Source organism: Neopsephotus bourkii, unplaced genomic scaffold, assembly GCF_033783945.1.
Source record: "Neopsephotus bourkii isolate Nb327-2 ecotype Australia unplaced genomic scaffold, CSIRO-AGI_Nbou_v1 NB_346, whole genome shotgun sequence".
Taxonomy (NCBI): domain Eukaryota; kingdom Metazoa; phylum Chordata; class Aves; order Psittaciformes; family Psittacidae; genus Neopsephotus; species Neopsephotus bourkii.
This window is the reverse complement of record NW_026900852.1, coordinates 867761-884754: the sequence shown is the minus strand read 5'-3', so window position 1 is coordinate 884754 and position 16994 is coordinate 867761. Positions and strand designations below refer to the sequence as shown.

At 49.8% G+C, this 16994-nt stretch overlaps 1 protein-coding gene across 6 annotated transcripts in view; it reads left to right on the top strand.

The window, feature by feature from the left end:
- Positions 1-16994, top strand: part of AAK1 (AP2 associated kinase 1) — a 75263-nt gene that overhangs the window by 39634 nt on the left and 18635 nt on the right. For 3 of the 6 annotated variants that reach the window (XM_061348205.1, XM_061348208.1, XM_061348207.1), the window contains exons 9-15: positions 226-305; positions 1686-1840; positions 1926-2212; positions 2992-3210; positions 6396-6625; positions 7255-7412; positions 7830-7946. In XM_061348205.1, coding sequence (XP_061204189.1) covers positions 226-305; positions 1686-1840; positions 1926-2212; positions 2992-3210; positions 6396-6625; positions 7255-7412; positions 7830-7946 — 1246 coding nt within the window. Of the gene's footprint in view, positions 1-225; positions 306-1685; positions 1841-1925; positions 2213-2991; positions 3211-6395; positions 6626-7254; positions 7413-7829; positions 7947-9460; positions 9557-14979; positions 15058-16994 lie in introns of those variants that run through there. The other 3 variants (XM_061348203.1, XM_061348206.1, XM_061348209.1) reach the window with 2 other exon arrangements.

The window sequence follows — 16994 nt, the reverse complement described above, 5'->3', positions numbered from 1 at the left end:
CTTTGTGTCCACATGTAGGAAGTGGTCAAAAAGCTGAACTGTATTCTTCCCTTGTAAAGACTCTCCCAAACTCCTGTTTCCACATGACATCAACATTGAGGGGTTTTGTCCTTTGTCCAGCATGAGGAATAGTTGCTTTGGGGATCCCCCAGTCTGCCTGTTTCATTGTGCAAACGGTTTCTGATTCTGTTTTCATGCTAAATGTGATGCTTTTGGGATCTGCAGAACTCGCCAATCCCCACTAAACTCCCAGACCCGGTTAAAGCAAGCGAAGCTGCTGCAAAGAAGAGTCAACCCAAGGCCAGGTAACCACATCTGCATTATGCTCAGCCCTTTTTAGTGCCTGTTGTCCTTCTGCTTTTAGGAAAGGTGCCTGGTATATTTAGCTGCTTCCTTGGGGGCTTACATCTACTCTGCAGTCCTGAGGGTTCTGCTTCAGTGACATAAATAACTATTGATCCCATTGACCTGAAAGGCAGAAAAATGCAGGTATTAGAGGAAATCTTTCTGCGTGGGGAGGACTTGGGTGATGCTCAGCATGACTCAACAGCTTAGCTTTTTGTACTGGAGACACTGCTTGACAGCAGCATTTGAGGTTCATGCGCTTAGATGAATGTAGTGTGTCATCCATGCGGAGTACCTGAGAGCAAAGTCAGGAGGCAGACTGCAGCTGGCCTGCACTGGGCTTGGAATTGGCCCAAAGAACAGGAGTCTGCTGAGAAACTGCACCAGGGACTGTTGCTGTTAGAGTTTGACCCTTGGTAGATGATAAAACCCAGTACTTACTGGATGAAATTGCAGTGATTTCTGCAAGAGCCCTATGATTTCTTCTGGGGGGTGCACATGAAAACCCAAGGAGGCTCCATCCATCTGAAGAACACAGTTAGTGGGGAAACCACTGTACTGCTGTGGTTTCCATCCTCTCCTGCTGCTGCTGCTCTGCTTATGGTACTGTGATTGAGGCTTGGAAATTCTCTTGGACAAACCTTGCCCCTTGTTTTCCTGCAAAGTGAGCAGTGCAGCAGCAGGCTCTGCAAACCCAGCAGCTTCCTTCACTCTGGAGCAGGGAATCTCTCCTCCTGCCCGCTTTGGTTTTGTAACTGAGTGCAGTTACTTCCACATGAGTAGAACAGCTTGAGACCTAATGAGCAATGCACTGAAGGGCAGGGGGTGTCTGGCTGCTTGGCTCTGTTGTGTGCATTGTTGGAGCTCAGTGAATGCTAAGCAGAGATCAGAAGAGGCGCAGTGACCTATTCTGGGGCAGATGTACTAAAGTTAAGGTACTTCCAAAGATGCCAATTTAGATAACTCTGCCCAAAGGTACCAGCTGCTCTTAATCTGATTTGTGATGCCCTTCCTTTGCTCATCCAGAACTCTAAGTGGATTTAAACAGTATGTTGTATCAAGTATTTGAATGCGTGGTTTTAACAGCTTCCAGCTCTCCAACAGGAGAAGATGCCACAGTTGGCAAAGGAGTCAAAAGGACGGTGTTAGATCAGTTGTTGGAGATGCATCTGTTCAGTTTTACTGTGCTTGCAGCTTTCTGGAAAGAGTCAGTGTGTGTGTCTGGATGTCACCATCATCAGTCACATATTTCAACCCTCTAGTGTGTGTTGCATGCACCAGCTGTCAGGCTAACAAAGACTGTGCTTTTCCCACTCTTCCTTCTATTCCTTACCTTCCAGGCTGACAGATCCCATCCCTACAACAGAAACTTCCATAGCACCCCGCCAGAGACCTAAAGCAGGACAGACACAGCCCAACCCTGGAATTCTGCCCATTCAGCCTGCCCTGACACCTAGGAAGAGACCCACGGTTCCAGCAGCCCTTCAGCCGCAAGGTGGGATGATGCTCCCTGTGCAGTACCACAGGGCTGCAGTGCACCTTGATCTAACTGAGCTGTCTTGTTTCTCCCTCCCCACCAGTTGCAGGCCCTGCTGCCCTGGGCAGTGCTCAGCCCTCGCTCCCTGCAAGTGTTCCCCAGCAGAAAGCAGCACCTCAACAGGCTGCAGCACAGCCACAAGCCAAGCAAGCGCCGGCTCCGCAGCAAGCCCCGCAGACACAGCCCCAGGTCCCCTCTACTCAGCCACAAGCCACACCTCAGCATCAACAGCAGCTGTTCTTGAAGCAGCAGCTCCTGCAGCAGCAGCAGCAGCAGCAACAACAGGCTGCCTATTACCAGCAGCAGCAGCAGATGATGCAGGCGCAGCAGGTAAATGGGCACAGCTGTGTTTGTCGCATGCTTGCTGTGCTAGAGGCCTGTGAGGTTGCATCTTTGCATTTAGGGCAAGCCATCTGTATTATGGGGGGAGAAAGGGCAGGGTTTGGTGTTTTCCAGTGTGTCTGCAGTTCTCTAGTGAGATTTTTTTGCTACACAAGGCTGATATTTTTAACTGTTAATGTTAAAAGGCCTTGGGCTACTTTAGTCACATACAAACATGAAATAAGCAGTGAAGATTTTACAGCTCCAACTGCTTCAGAGTCTTGAGGTCAATGTTCAGCTGATGAACAGAAGGTTGCAATTTGCAAGGAGCCTGGCATGTCTTCTGAATTGCAAGGTTCAGGTCTGGGTTTGTGGTAGCCAGCAGTGATAAGGAGGCCTGTGGACACATGATGTGTTAGATGGGGTGGGTGTAGATGACAGACTTGCATGCTGTTTATAGGTGTTTATAGCAGCAGAAATCCCTGCTAAAGCATTTAATAGTGGAAGCAAAGGGATGGTAAATCTTACCCTGGGGAAAGGTTTAGAAGGAGTTTGGGACCACAGGAGAGTCTGTGCTGAGGGAGCCCCTTATGGGTGTAACTCAGCATCTGTCCTTAGATCAGAAGGCCACTTCCCACCACACATTTGGCCTCCAAACCATCCTAGCCTGTGACTGCTTCACCATTTGCAGTGCCTGTAATCATTCCTGTGCCTGGCCCCAAGTTGGGGTAATGGCACCCCAGTGCCCAGTTGCTCACCAAGCAGCTCAATCACTGCTTGTTTCCCAGTTCCCAGTGATGCAGCAAGGAGCGCCAGCACAGCAGCAGCTCATGCAGAACTATTACCAGCAGCAGCAACAGCAGCAGCAGCAGATGATGGCCCAGCAGGCAGCAATGCAGCAGAAGACAGCAGGAGCAGCAGGACAGCAGAAGCAGCAAGCCCCAGCCCCACAGCAGCCCCAGCCCCAGCAGAGTGCAGCCCAGCCAGCACAGCCGCAGGAGCAAGTGGTAAGAGCCTTGTGGGAAGGCATTCGGAGTTGCTGGCGAGTGTTCTCCTGCCAGGTCCTACAGCCCAGCAGGGCTTTTCTGAGCCACAGAGCCCAGGTAATGGGTGCTCTGGGGCCTGCTGGTCCCTAGTGTGGTGTCCATAGTGTCTGGGTGGCAGATGTCAGCGCTAACCTTACCGCCTTAGGCCACCTGTACAGTTGGTTGCACTACTCTTTGCTGCAGGATGCTGCACATGGGAGTTGTGCTCTGTGTCTGTAGGAAGCAGATGAGTAGATGATGACCAGAAAGCAACTGAGATATAGAAGTAGCTGCTTAATGCAGCTTTCCCCTACCCCTCCCCTCTCATGCTGCCTTAGAAGGCATGCAGTAAACTTCTAGAACTTATCATGATGGGCATTAGGCAGCAGAATAACATCATTTATGTCCCCAACATAAGAAGGACATGGAGCTATTGGAGCAAGTCCAGAGGAGGCCACGAGGATGCTCAGGGGCTGGAGCACCTCCTGTATGGAGCCAGGCTGAGAACATTGGGGCTGGAGAAGAGAAGCTGCGTGGAGACCTCAGAGCAGCTTCCAGTGTCTGAAGGGGGCTACAAGGATGCTGGAGAGGGGCTCCTCATCAGGGACTGTAGGGATAGGACAAGGGGTGATGGGTTTAAACAGGTAACAAGAGAAGATTTACGTTAGATGTAAGGAAGTTGTTCCCTGTGAGGGTGCTGAGGCGCTGGCACAGGGTGCCCAGAGAAGCTGTGGCTGCCCCATCCCTGGCAGTGCTCAAGGCCAGGTTGGACACAGGGGCTTGGAGCAAGCTGTTGTACTGGAAGGTGTCCCTGCCCGTGGCAGGGGTTGGAACTGGGTGATTTGAGGCCCTTTCCAACCCAAAGCAGTTTGAGATTCTATGTTGCTGCTTGTTTGGATGTCTTCCATCCAGTATTCATGGCTCTGATGCAGAGGGAGGTGCAACAGCCTTTCCTGGCTGTTTCTGACACTGGGATAACTGTGTTCCAAAAGGAGTGCTGTGGAAAGGAGCCTTTTCAAACACCTCTCTCAAACCTAAAAATAAAGAAGCAGATCCTCCATTTTAATCATCTGAACGTGCACCCAAAACAAATGCTCTTTACTTAATGGCAAATCTCTGTCTGCTCCAGAGAAGCAGCTGCCCACAGTGGTAAAGGGAGGGAGCTGCGCCAGAGGGCAGGATCCCTGCTGCCAGAGTGTCTCTGCAGTGCATATGGGAGGAAGCTGGGCATTTCCCTTTCATTCATGCATAATCCCGGGTTTTGGAAGTGCAAAGGGATGGCCCTAACTCTAATTGTGTGTTGGGCAGAAAGGATGTGCAGGCACCAGCAATGGGAAGCTGCCCGTTACAGTGCGGTACCGGAGCAAGTAGTAATTGATAAGGAACCACTTCAGGAGCACAGAGCTCGAGTCCAAACTAAGGGGTCATTGCTTGTGCATCACTTGCCAGGTATTCAGGACCTGATGAATCTCAAGTGTGTTTCCTTTGGAGTGACATCAGGGATTAACGTGACTGATAAAGTCCATAAGCCAGTGATGTGTGCAGTGCTGAGGAAGCATCATTTTACCCTCTGGTGTGTCTCAAGGCTCTGTCACATTCACCCCTTTGTTTTATAGTAATTCTCAGTGCTAAGCTGGTGCTTAGGGGAGGTTCCTGGGCTTGTTGCTGTTCTGGATGACCTGGGGCAAGTCACTTCATTAAAGGTGGTGGGAGATTTTCAGGCAGGTTTTGGATGAGGCCCATTATGATCCTGGTTCTTTTAGAGGAGAAATGCTGAACCCAGGACACATGATAATGAAGAGCATCTTTAAAGAGCTTTGCTGTGATTCACTAGCACAAAAAATGGCCTTAGTTTTATTCCATTAGCTAGATGGAAAGTTAGCCTTCTGCCCCTGGAAGGCTGCTCTGAATGGATGCATCTGGACTCTTTTCCACTCCTGCAGCAGTCAGTGGTGGGCTCATTTAAAAAGGGATTGTGAAACATGGTTTCTGCAGAGCCTTTGAGCAGAAGATACCAAGCCAGGACCCATCAGGACCTTCTCACGTTGTGAGACTTCAGCTTAATCAGCTCTGCGTTCATTTCTGGGGTGGTTTTTGACACTGCCCTTTGATTTCTCAGCACCAGATGTACTGTTCTGCAGTGACCTATATAGCGAGATGCAAGGTGGGTGCATCAGGAGCAGGCAGGTCAGCTTGCTCCTCAGTGAATTGGATAGGATGCCAGATGAAAAGGAAGGCAGCTAACCACTTGTTTGCCTTGCCCCACTGTGGTTAAGTACCATGCTGGGGGTGTAAGTCTTTCTCATTGCCCTCTTAGGTATTCCCAAGTATTTCCTGTGTCTTCCCTGGTTGGATATGGATACAGGGAGTGCCCAGGCAGTGGAGGTGTTGTGAACAGCTCTTTGCAGTCCAGTTTTCCTGCCATGATATCTCACTGCAGAGTCTGGAAACTCACACAGCTGTAAGGGATGCTGTTATTTATCACTACCAAACGGTATTGCAGGTACTTAAAGGGAGGTGAGTTTAACACAAGACTGAGGGAATGGAAGGAGATCAGTGTGAGGAGTTTCCAGAGGGTTTGTTGCTTGCTATCTTGACTTAAAACCACCCAAACCAAACATGCCTGGGTTTCTCCTATGTTGTTTTAATGACAAATGATGCTCCTGTGGTCCTTGGCGGGGGGGGTGTCCCCTAAAAGGAAGCTTCTTGCACAAGATTTCTGCACAAACCCTGTATCCCCTTTAGGGATTTGACCCCAGTTGCGCATTATCCACTGGAAGAAGCGCTGCTCTTCACTCACTGTGTCCCTACAACAAGAGTCCTGCACACTCTGAACTGATGTTTTGTTACCTCTGCCCTGGATCTCAGCCTCTTCATCTGTGTTCAGGCTCCTGAGACCAGCCAGTCTTTAATGCCAAGCACTAACAGAGGCTTTGCCTCTAGAAGTTGTTGCATAAAAAGAGGAGAAAGCCCCTGTTTGTGCAATTGTAATGCTGGAATTCTGTGGATCAGTGAATTCCTCCTTGTCCCCAGTCCTTTGTGTGTTTGTTCCCCTCCTGACTATTCCCAATCCATGACTTGAAGCTCAGCTCCTCCAGCACGGAGCCGTGTTTTCATCGCGCCTGCTCTTCATGAACAGGGACATGTTACTGTCCTTTCTCTCCTAGATGCAGGCACAAATGAGGCCACAGCAAAAGCCTCAGACGACCCCTCCTCCAGCAGTGCAGGGGCAGAAGCTGGGGTCTCTCACCCCTCCATCCTCCCCCAAGACCCAGCGTGCAGGCCACAGGAGGATCCTGAGTGATGTGACCCACAGCGCGGTATTCGGGGTTCCAGCCAGCAAGTCCACCCAGCTCCTGCAGGCAGCTGCTGCCGAGGCCAGTCTCAACAAGTCCAAGTAGGTGCTTGGGCACTTGGTGTCAGAGGGTGTGGAGGGAGGGGGAAAATGAGGTTCTTGAGGCTCCCTAGGCATAAAGATGAAAGTGGGCAGCAAACTGGGGTCTAAAAGAGCCTTTTCCTCCTGAAGACCAGAAGTTGAGGGCTTGGCACAAAGTGGCTGAAAAGCTTCCCCAAGGGCAGAAGTCCTGAGTGCTTCCATGCTTCCTAAAAGCTAAGCAGACAGGGCCTTTCTCTGGATTACAGAAGCTAATGTTGACTGAGCTCTTCCACCAGTAGCCCTGGTGCATGCTTTGTGCTTGCTGCTTAGCATCAGCACTCCCATGGGATACTCACTAGTTCCCTCTCACAGTGTCTACAGGCAGGAAGTCTCCATGAGGGCATTGCAGGGAATTGTTTCAAATGGGGTGCTGCTGATCCTGGTTTTAATCCTCAACTCTGGGATGCACAACAACGTTAAGAGTAGGTGAGGGTAGCTGGTCCCAGGTGCCTGAGCATGCAAGTACAATGACTTGTGTTTTAAGTAGGGAGCAATTGTAATGTAGTAGCTTGGACCAGCACCTAGTGCTGGCCAGAGGGTTTCAGATGGGTTATTAATGGCTGTTGTTTGGTTGGGATGATCACATCCAGATCTGCTTCCACCACACCCTCGGGTTCCCCAAGGACCTCACAGCAGAATGTCTATAACCCGCCCGATGTCTCCGCGTGGAATCCGTTTGATGATGATAACTTCTCCAAACTCACAGCTGAGGAGCTGCTCAACAAGGACTTTGCAAAGCTGGGTGATGGTAGGTTCATGGAGATGCTTTTATACCTGCCTGCTCTCAGAACAGAAGATGGCATGGAATGATGATGCTCTTGGGGAGATGCTGCTGGGGTTCTCCCATATTATCATGGTCCTCTGTGCCTGTAAGAGCTAAATCCTTCCAGTTTCCCTTCTTAGTCCTTGTCCTCTTTGCTGAGCCATTGCAGATAAATGAGCATGATCCTCCTTTGTACCATGTACCATGAGGTACTAACCCCTCCCAAAGCAGCCTTGATCAGTTCGTGTAGGAGCTGCAGTTTAAACTCTGCTTAATCTGTGAGTTGGGGTTTGCAGGAAGGGGCTTAAAGCCACATCCTGCAGTAGCACCATGAAAAGTCCAGGGAAGGACCCAACCTTTGGAATGGGAGTTTTATCCCTAAGTGTGCATCTGGCATTTCAGGGAAAGCTCCAGAAAAGATGGGCAGTTCCACAGAGAACCTGATTCCGGGTTTCCAGCCGGCTTCATCTGCGGCCCAGCCGGATGCATTTGGTGGCTCTTCCTTCACTGCTGGACCAGGTGAGTGTGTGAATGTGTCCTAGATGATGATGCCCTGCAGAAGCACTGCAGGGAAACAGCAACTTTTTGTCATAGCCTCTTTGAAAGGATGGCAAAACTGATCGAAATAGAGCTGGGCCTTGGCTTTGAGAGCTGTAGGACAGGGTTGGTGCTTTAGTGGAGAAGGGAAGGTAGGAATGACATGTGTGCTTCTCACAGCTGGATAGCAGAGAGAGGAGGCACTGCCTGCAGGCAGAGGTGAGGGAGGAAACCAAGTGAGCCCCTTAAGTTGACAAGAAAAAGTCTTCATGCGTTGCAGCTCCATGCAGCTCATAATTAAAAGTGTTAATTAAAAGTAAGTCATTAATTAAAAGTGAAATATGGAGTGTGCAATAAGGGAATTGGACTCGGAGCCATAGGACAGACATGCTGGAAGGTATTCCTTGCCTGCAGCTCTTTGGCTGTATGAAGGAGGAGAGGAGCAGGGATGATAATGTCTCTGCTGCAGGGATTGCAGAGCCAGGATTGAGCAGGGAACATCCTCAGGGAAGAGCACAGTGGGTCTCATAACTGACATGTTAAATGATGAAGGCAAGTTTTGCCCTGGCTCTGCTGTCTGTGTCCAGAGGCCACAAGTCCTTGGCTGGTCTAAGAGGCTTTTATGCAGAGGCTTCTGCATGTGTGACCTCATCTGGTGTCTCCTTCAGTGCCAGGGTTTTGCCACGAGCAGCCCCTTCTATGCTGAGAAGCTGAGTGAGCGCTGCTGCTTGGTTCTGCATCTTCAGCATCACTTCTCACTGTTGGAAACCTGCTTCCAGGAGCCTTAAGGAAGTGACAAATCCATTTGTGCTTATTTCTATTTATAAAAAGACATTTAGAGGAGCTTGGTATTTTTGGCTCTTACCTAATAATGAAGGAGTTGAAGTGCTCTGGGGGGCTGCTCTTCAGTGCCCTGTGCTCAGTTTATGATGCTCCATCAGCTTTTGTGGAGTGATGTTGAGTTGCAGCAGCTCCAGATTCAGCTGTAATGCACCTGAGAAGCATCTGCATGTTCTGGGCTTTCTGGGTGCTATAGCATGTTTGATTCTTTTAGTAGCTCTCTCATAGGAAGGTATCTTGGAAGTAGTTTTGGCACTAGGCACTTCTAGCCCTTTCCTCTTTGCTGGTAGATACAGCTTGTCTGATGCAAGATGCTGTATACTGCTGACAAAGAGGCCCAGCGTGGGGCTGCTGTGTGGCCTTTGTGAAGGCATTTCACCTTTTGTCCTGCTGTAAGGTGAGGGAATAGTACTTCCCTTTCAAGGAATGTTTAGAGGTCTGTGAGTTCAGCTGCGTTGGAGAGCTACATGGTAATAGCTGTTTGGGGTTGTTGGGTTTTCCCTCTTTCTTTCCTTTCCCTGGCAACACAAACTGGTTCTGAGTGTGTGTGTTCTTGTCAGGCCACAGCCTGCACTCTGACACTGAGGTTTTACTCAATGCTTTCTGCTTGTTTCTCTGCTCTCTTTCACTCTGCCTTTTCTCTTCCTGGGGACCAGCTGAGAAAACGAAAGACATTCTGAGCTTGGACACTAGCCCTTCTCTTCTGACTGTGCCTGATCCTTTCATTCCTCTCCCATTATCCGACACGCCAGGTAACTGGAACTGACTTTATAGAGGGGGGCACATTTGTGGTCTTTGTTTTGTATGCTTAATCTGCTTCTATTCCTAGGCACACTTGAAATCCTGGGCCTCAGCCAGGAGTGCTGGGCATCGCCAAGCTGTAGTGGTGTGTAAGGCTTGCATCAGTGGGAGCAGCGCAGAGCCCTTGGTTTTCATGGCAGATTGTGGGGTTATCCCCTTGTTTCTAATGCCAGCAGTGTTGGTGTCTTGAAAGGCTCAGTATTCAAAGGCAAAAATAATGCCTGGGTATTTGCCTGTTCTGATCTGTGCTCAGATCAGGCTCCAGGTTTGAAAGGGCAGTTTTTATTATGGCTCCTCTTTCTTTGCCATTAGAGTCAAGGGTTTCTTTGGCTTCCAGGGTCTCTTGCAGATGCACGAGTTTAACATGGAACATTTCCTCATTTGGCAAAAGCCTCTGGTGCAGTTGGTAGCTATTTCCATTTGCTTTGCGGTGCTGCTTCAGAGCCTTCCCTATGCGCGCATCTCTGCCAACACTTTTTAGCACAAGATTATGTAAGTGCCTTGGAGCTTGTTTGCGACTCAGTGGGGTTTGGAATATGGGAATGTTGGTTTTTTCCTTGGAGTTTCTCCTGTCAGTGTCTGTCTCGGGTCCCTTGTTGGCCGCTAGCCCTGGAGGACAAGTGCTGGTTACGGCTCTTGCCTTCATCCTTTGCTCAAGCTGTGGCTCGCTGATGGAGGACACCAGCTTTCAAGCTGTGCTTGCAAAGGTGGCATCTCTCCATGAGGAGTTAAGCAATTCGGGGTTAAAAAAAGAAGTATCTGTTTCTTTCCATAACTCTGGAGCTTGCATCCTTCTGGTGGGTGCTCAAAGAGCACAAGAAACGTGGTTTGCTTCCCAAAGGGTTTTACTCATAAATGCTGCAGGTTGAGAGAAGAAACAGAGCTTAGAGCACTTGACCAGCTCATCTCCAGTGTGAAATAAGCCTACAGAAGGCAGAAAGGTGCCTGCATCCTCTTCTTCCCCCCAGATGCCATTGGAAGCATTGGTTGTCCTGACATGAAACCTGTCAGCTCTGCCAGTGTGCTCAATGCAGACAGATGCACGCGGAGGTCGTTGCTTTCCTTATTGCCCATTGCATTTGGTACAGCACCACCATATGAAGCAGCAGTTGGACCCTTGGCTGCAGGAGCTCTGGAGTTCTCTATAGCAGGGGCAGTTCCTCTGCGCTGGCTTCTTTCAACACTGCCCTTGGGTACCAATATCCACTCTGCAGGTTTTGTGGTGTGTGTAGATGTGGCTTTGTTGGCTTCCTGCACAGACATCTCTGGTTTACATATATAAAACTTGAGGCCAGATGCTCCTAAGTGTTTTCAAGGACCAGAGATACAGATATCTCCTTAGCTTGGGAGAGAGCTATCTGTGCTTGTGAGTTCAACAGAATGGATATGAGGTTTCAATCTGTGTGTCTGTCACACAGAACAGAGTCATCTTTGTTTCTCTGGGTCTACATTACCTGTGCAGAAGCATCCCCACAGCAAGCAGAGAGGTCTTCGGAGGAGAGGGATGTGCTGACTTGCATGTGAAAGGCATCCTTTTAGTAGAGCTGGGATTGTCTTCAGTCTCTTGGTACAGCAGCATCTCTGGTTGCACGGTTCCAGGAAGCCTTCATTGTGTGCAGAAGCAGCTCAATTTCTTTGCAAGTTCTAATCCCAGAATCCCAGCCTGGTTTGGGTGAAGGGAGCTTAAAGCTCACCCAGCTCCAACCCCTGCCACAGGCAGGGACCCCTTCCACTGGAGCAGCTTGCTCCAAGCCCCTGTGTCCAACCTGGCCTTGAGCACTGCCAGGGATGGGGCAGCCACAGCTTCTCTGGGCACCCTGTGCCAGCGCCTCAGCACCCTCACAGGGAAGAGCTCCTGCCTTGGATACTTGCTCTCTGTTGGGAATACTTTCATTTCTTTTCAAGCCCTGACAGTGGATCTCATTGCTTTGAAACCATTGCACGTCTGGTTTATAGACTGGGAGCACGCGGAGCCCTTTGAGGAGCAACTGTGAGCCTTCACCCCGTGCTCACAAGAGGAGTGTTGTTCGGGAGGGCTTTCAGCGCAGGCATAAGGAAGGCATTTTCCCTGTTTGTCATACAGAGCCTGTGTTGTCAGCTCTAAACCTGCGGCTGCTGAGGGGCTGCTGAGGGCTCAGCTTCCTTATCTGCTTGATGCTAGGAACTTGTTCCCTTTGCTGGCACCTGAGGGTGCAGGTGGCATTGCCTGAATGGTGGCCAGGGACCTCCTTGGGCTTTCCCACCTTTCCTCGGGATGCTCGGAAGGACACATGAGCCTTCCTGTAACAGATTAAGGAGAAACCAGCAAATGATGCCTGAAACACAGCAAACCCCCATAGGGTGCATCCGCAGGCAGCCCCCCTGCGGAATGGAGGAGCTGTGGAGCTACAGCCAACAGATGTGGCTCTTAAGAGGGGGCCACGGAGATGCTGTGAGGGCTGGAGCAGCTCTGCTCTGGAGCCAGGCTGAGAGAGCTGGGCTGGGGCAGCCTGGAGAAGAGAAGGCTCCTGAAGGGGAGACCTCAGAGCAGCTCCAGTGCCTAAAGGGGCTGCAGGAAACCTGGAGAGGGGCTTGGGACAAGGGCCTGTAGGGACAGGCCAAGGGGAATGGCTTGAACCTGCCCGAGGGGAGACTGAGCTGAGCTCTTAGGCAGAAGCTCTTCCCTGTGAGGGTGCTGAGGCGCTGGCACAGGGTGCCCAGAGAAGCTGTGGCTGCCCCATCCCTGGCAGTGCTCAAGGCCAGGTTGGACACAGGGGCTTGGAGCAAGCTGCTCCAGTGGAAGGGGTCCCTGCCCGTGGCAGGGGATGGAGCTGGAGGAGCTTTAAGCTCCCTTCCAACCCAAACCATTCCATGATTCTAGGTAGGGCTGCTTGCTTTTAGCGAGATCACAGGTTGGGGTCTGCGTAGTTATTAAAGGCAAACTGGAGTGCTGGCTCTGTCAGAGTGTTTATGTGGGTCACAGCACTGGAGATGCTCAGTGCCCTAGAGGAGATGGGTTTCCATTTGTTGTGGGTACCAGGTTTCTCATAGACTGCTTCTGGAGAAGAGGTAACAGCACTCATATAAGGCAGAAACACCAGCTCTGGCCAGTAATCAAGTGGAAGTAGAATGGTTTTCAATATATTCCTCCTTCTCCTGCACATAATGGCTGCAAGTCTTAATGGAATTGTAACTAGGAAGAGGAGCTGGCAAGAGGGATGTAAAAATATGGCAAAACATCTGTTAAAATAAGGGGGAATGAAATATTCCTGCTGCAGACATTTTTCCTTGTGCATGTGCAGGAAACGGAGCCAAGTTCTTCTTAAGAAGCTTATTGCAGGCTCCACTGCTGATAAATCAGAATGGGGAATGGTGATTTTCCTGCTACGTGTGGCTACTTCATGTCTATTGCTATGAATTCAGGACAATTTAACCCTAAACCCTGCTTTACGGTTAAAGAGAGGATTTAACTGCTAAACCCTGCACAAGGTATTTAGTAAACCTGGAACTAAACTGAGTTATGAAGCTTCAAGACTGCTCTTTCCCTTTGTCGTTGAGGTTTCACTCTGTGAATAGTCTCAGATCTGGGGTTTTAAGCCTGCTTTGCAGGGGGATTTAATGGGAGGTTTGCCCCAGTGTGTGAATACTTGTGCTTTTAGCCCGTGTCCCCTGTTAACCATTGAAATTGGAATGCTGCAGTCATCATTAGTGTCAAGAAAGGGTTTAGATCCTCTTAGTCTAGAAACGTGTTGAGATAACCAAGGTAAGTGAGATGCCCTTTGCGATACTGCCAAACCCACTCCTTTCCAGTGACTTGAGGGTTGGTTGGGATGGGAGGGACGTGTCTCCTCCTCACTCTCATTCCAGATACGTGTTCTTCCCTAATCCTACCCTTAACCCTAACCCAGCTCATTCTCTCCTCTCTGCAGAAGAGGCAGAGATGAGGTGGAGGGAGTGGGTCCTTGGCAGCAGAGCAAGCACAGAGAAGCTGTGGAGCAGCAGCACTGAGGTGTGAGAGCTGAGAAACGGCAGCTCCGCTCCCCCATGGCTCTGGCTGGAGGACAAACTCCCTCGTGCTGTGGATTGCACAGGCTGAGTCCCTGTGGTTGTACTGGGGCCTCCCTGCATCAGAACCGACTGCAGTGCCATCTTTGCACAATGAGCCCATCTTTGATAGCCCTCCTCAAAGGAGAATGGATCCTTCTTTGTGCATTGACACGACCATTTACTCCCTGCAGTTATTCAGCAGCTTAACTGCAGCTGGGGGACAAACGTGTCTTTAGTGGAGTTGTTTGTCTGAGGAACAGCACCACCAAGAGCCCTCTGTGACATTGTCTTGACCATAACAGAAAGGGAGACAAGAGGCGTTCCATGGCTGGCACAGCTCAGTAAACACACAGCTAGAGCTGGGGAAGGAAACACAGGCCAAGAAAGCACTCCTCTGCCATCTGGACCCACGCTGGTTCTCATTTCTGATGGGAAAGCAAGCAGTGTTGCTTATTATAGAGTTATTGTCATGTTGGAGTCCTCCAAAGCTTTTGAATAACGCTTAAGGATGATTCTTGCCTTTTTATTTGCTTCAGATGTTCACGGTCTGATGCGTTTTGGTGTTAGTCTGAGAGGATGCTCATCAGAGGGCTAAGGGAGTAGGTATCTTGCAGTGCAGATTCAAACCACAATCATCCAGCTCCAATGCCCTGCCATGGCTGAAAAGGGACAATTTAAGCTCCCTTCAGCCCAAACCAGTCTGGGATTCTATGACACATTGAGATGAAGTAATTGCAGATGTACACAAGCACTTGTGGATGTGTAAGGATTTGAGTTTACATCGTGAGGTGGGAAGAGGCGAAAGGGGAGCTACTCATCTAGGAGCTTGAACTTGTTGCCATGTTACTAACTGAGAGTGCAATATGGATGAGTTGCAGGAGCAAAGCCAGTGGGCTACAGGAATCCCAGCTAAAGAAGTGCACATAGTATCGTTTCTGTTTAGGGTTTCAGTTTGATCCAAAGGGATACTGAGATCTGGAGAGACAACCTAAGACTGAGTCTTGTCTCTTAGGGAGCCACTGTTAAATGCTGTCCTGTTACTCTCTGTGGTGCTGCAAAGTGATGGGTATTTAAAGCACGCCAACTCCTGTTTGTTATCCTTCTCTTCCTCTTTCTGCTGTATAAGAAACAACCCCATGTCACAAGAACTCCATTAGGAAAATGAAAGTCCAGTGCCATCCCGTGATGAGTCCAAATGCTCTGCTGCTGCATAACATGCAGGGCCTCCTTTACTCTTTGCTCCTTGGCTAATCAATGGGCAGAATCTGACTAACCTTGGTGACTTGCCCTCCCACTCGCAGCACACTTGACTTGGCAGGAGTTTCACACCCTTGTCTTTCTTCCTCAGTTGACATCCGAAGAAAAGACCTCTGCTGTGTGCTCTATTGAGCTGTCTTTCTTTTTGCTCTTCCTCCCCAGTACACGAGTGAGTAACGTTCTTGCTGTGTGCTGTGCCTGGCTGGTGGCATCTCCTCTGGCTTTGAGGTGTTGCATCTTGGCTGTTGGCTGTGTTACAGCTGAGGGCAGAGCTTTGCCCTCTGTTCCCTTTTTGAGTGTTTCAGGAGGCTTTCTTCGTTCTGATGTCCTGCTCTGACTAAAACCCCATTTGCCACCCTTGTCTCTTGGTTTATAGGTTTTCATAACTCTTGTCCTTCTTCAAATGCTTCCTGCAGATACTTTGCTGCTTGACAAATCACTATTGCCAAGTAGAAATGCAGCATGCCAGCTGAGGCTTTGCAGAGGCAAAGTCTGTGCAAACTGACTAAAATCCCAAACTCGCACTGTGCATGTGTTGGAAAACAAGGGATCTGAAGGAAAAGGTCAGGATTTCCTCCCTGGATTGTCCAGAGCTCTGCTTCCCAACCTACGCATGGGGTTTGAACCTGCTTGCTGGTCCCGTGGTGTAAATCACAGTTAATTCTGCTGATGGGAAATGGCATTACCTCCTCCTTATGCTGTGCCACTCAGAGGAAAGGCTCTTGCTTGTGATTTGGTTTTGCAGTCTCTGAAGCTACCAGCATCTCTCTTTTGGGGATGCCTGTGAGAGCTGTTAGCTGTAGGCTCTCGCTTTGCTTTCTCTGCAGTGGGTTTTGCCTCTGCGAGGCAATAATCACTCATTTCTTACTGGGAGGAACTGGAACGTCACAAGAACGTGAAACACTTGTCCAAAGGCTGCAGTATGTACCTGGGCTTTAGCTGTGGGAAGGGCTGATGGGGCACTTTTTAACCCCCCCTACACACTTGTAAGCTCAGACACCTTAAGGCTTGCTATTGACTCTTGCTTATTCAGCCCCTGTCCTTACTCACTGGTGCAAAGCCATGGAAAGCCTGCTGCTATCCTGTCAGGCCTGAGAATGGGCAAAGTAGAAAACCCAATGGTCAGCACAGTCCTGAAGCAGAACCAAGCTTTCTTCCCCTATGACCCCCAAAGCGTGGGGGAGAGGATGCCTCCAAGAGGCAGCCTCATGTGAGAGCACAGGTATCGGTTAAAGCACCTGGAGTTTGTGTAAAGCCCTTCAGGAGCTCTGTAATAGAAATACCTTTGTATTGGGTTACGTTTTCTTGCCCTGGTTTGTCCTTGGGCTTGGCATTTGTCTCCATAGGAATAATCAGGATGTGTCCATTGGGTTTGAGGCAGGAGGACTCTGATAGTATAAACTCCTCAGTTTGTTGGTGGAGTCTGCTCTGCAGCTGATGATCACTTCACCTGCACGTGACTTGGAACTGCAGGGTTAGTACAGATACCAGAAATGAGACTACTTATCCCAGTTTTCCCTCGCCTTGCACTGCTGTGTTCCTTACTCTTTTGGTTAGTTAGCATTGGCTGCCTGCTCACCATCTCAACCATGCCTTCACTTGCAGGTGAAGCAGCTTTTCCCTTGGAAATGACAAGTTAAACTTCTGCTGGAGACTTCCCTTGGTGACAGAACCCAGACTGCAGCTCAGTATCATGAGGGAGAAGGCTTTTCTTCCCAGGGCTCCATGGAGCTGAACTGCAGCTGATATTCCTGCCCAGCATGCAGAAGATGCCCTCCTCAAGTCACTGCTTTGGTCACTGGAGCGGTGGTGAAGCAGGGGCTCAAGAGCTGGGTTTATTTGCCACTGCAGAGGCACGTTGGGTTCTTAGACCTGAGTGTCTGATGTGGCTTCAGAAGACACATGTGTGTGTTTAATAACTCTATCACGCCAAAAAGACCAAACCTCACTCTTGTAGAGGTGTTCCTGCTAACTAACGTGGGGCCATGGATTTCACAGGGCCTTCATTAGCTTCTCCTTTGCTCTTAGTTGAACGTGAGTTTCCCCACTACTTAAAGCAACTGCTGTTCCTTTATCTCTTCATCCTCAGGTTAATCCAAGATGCAG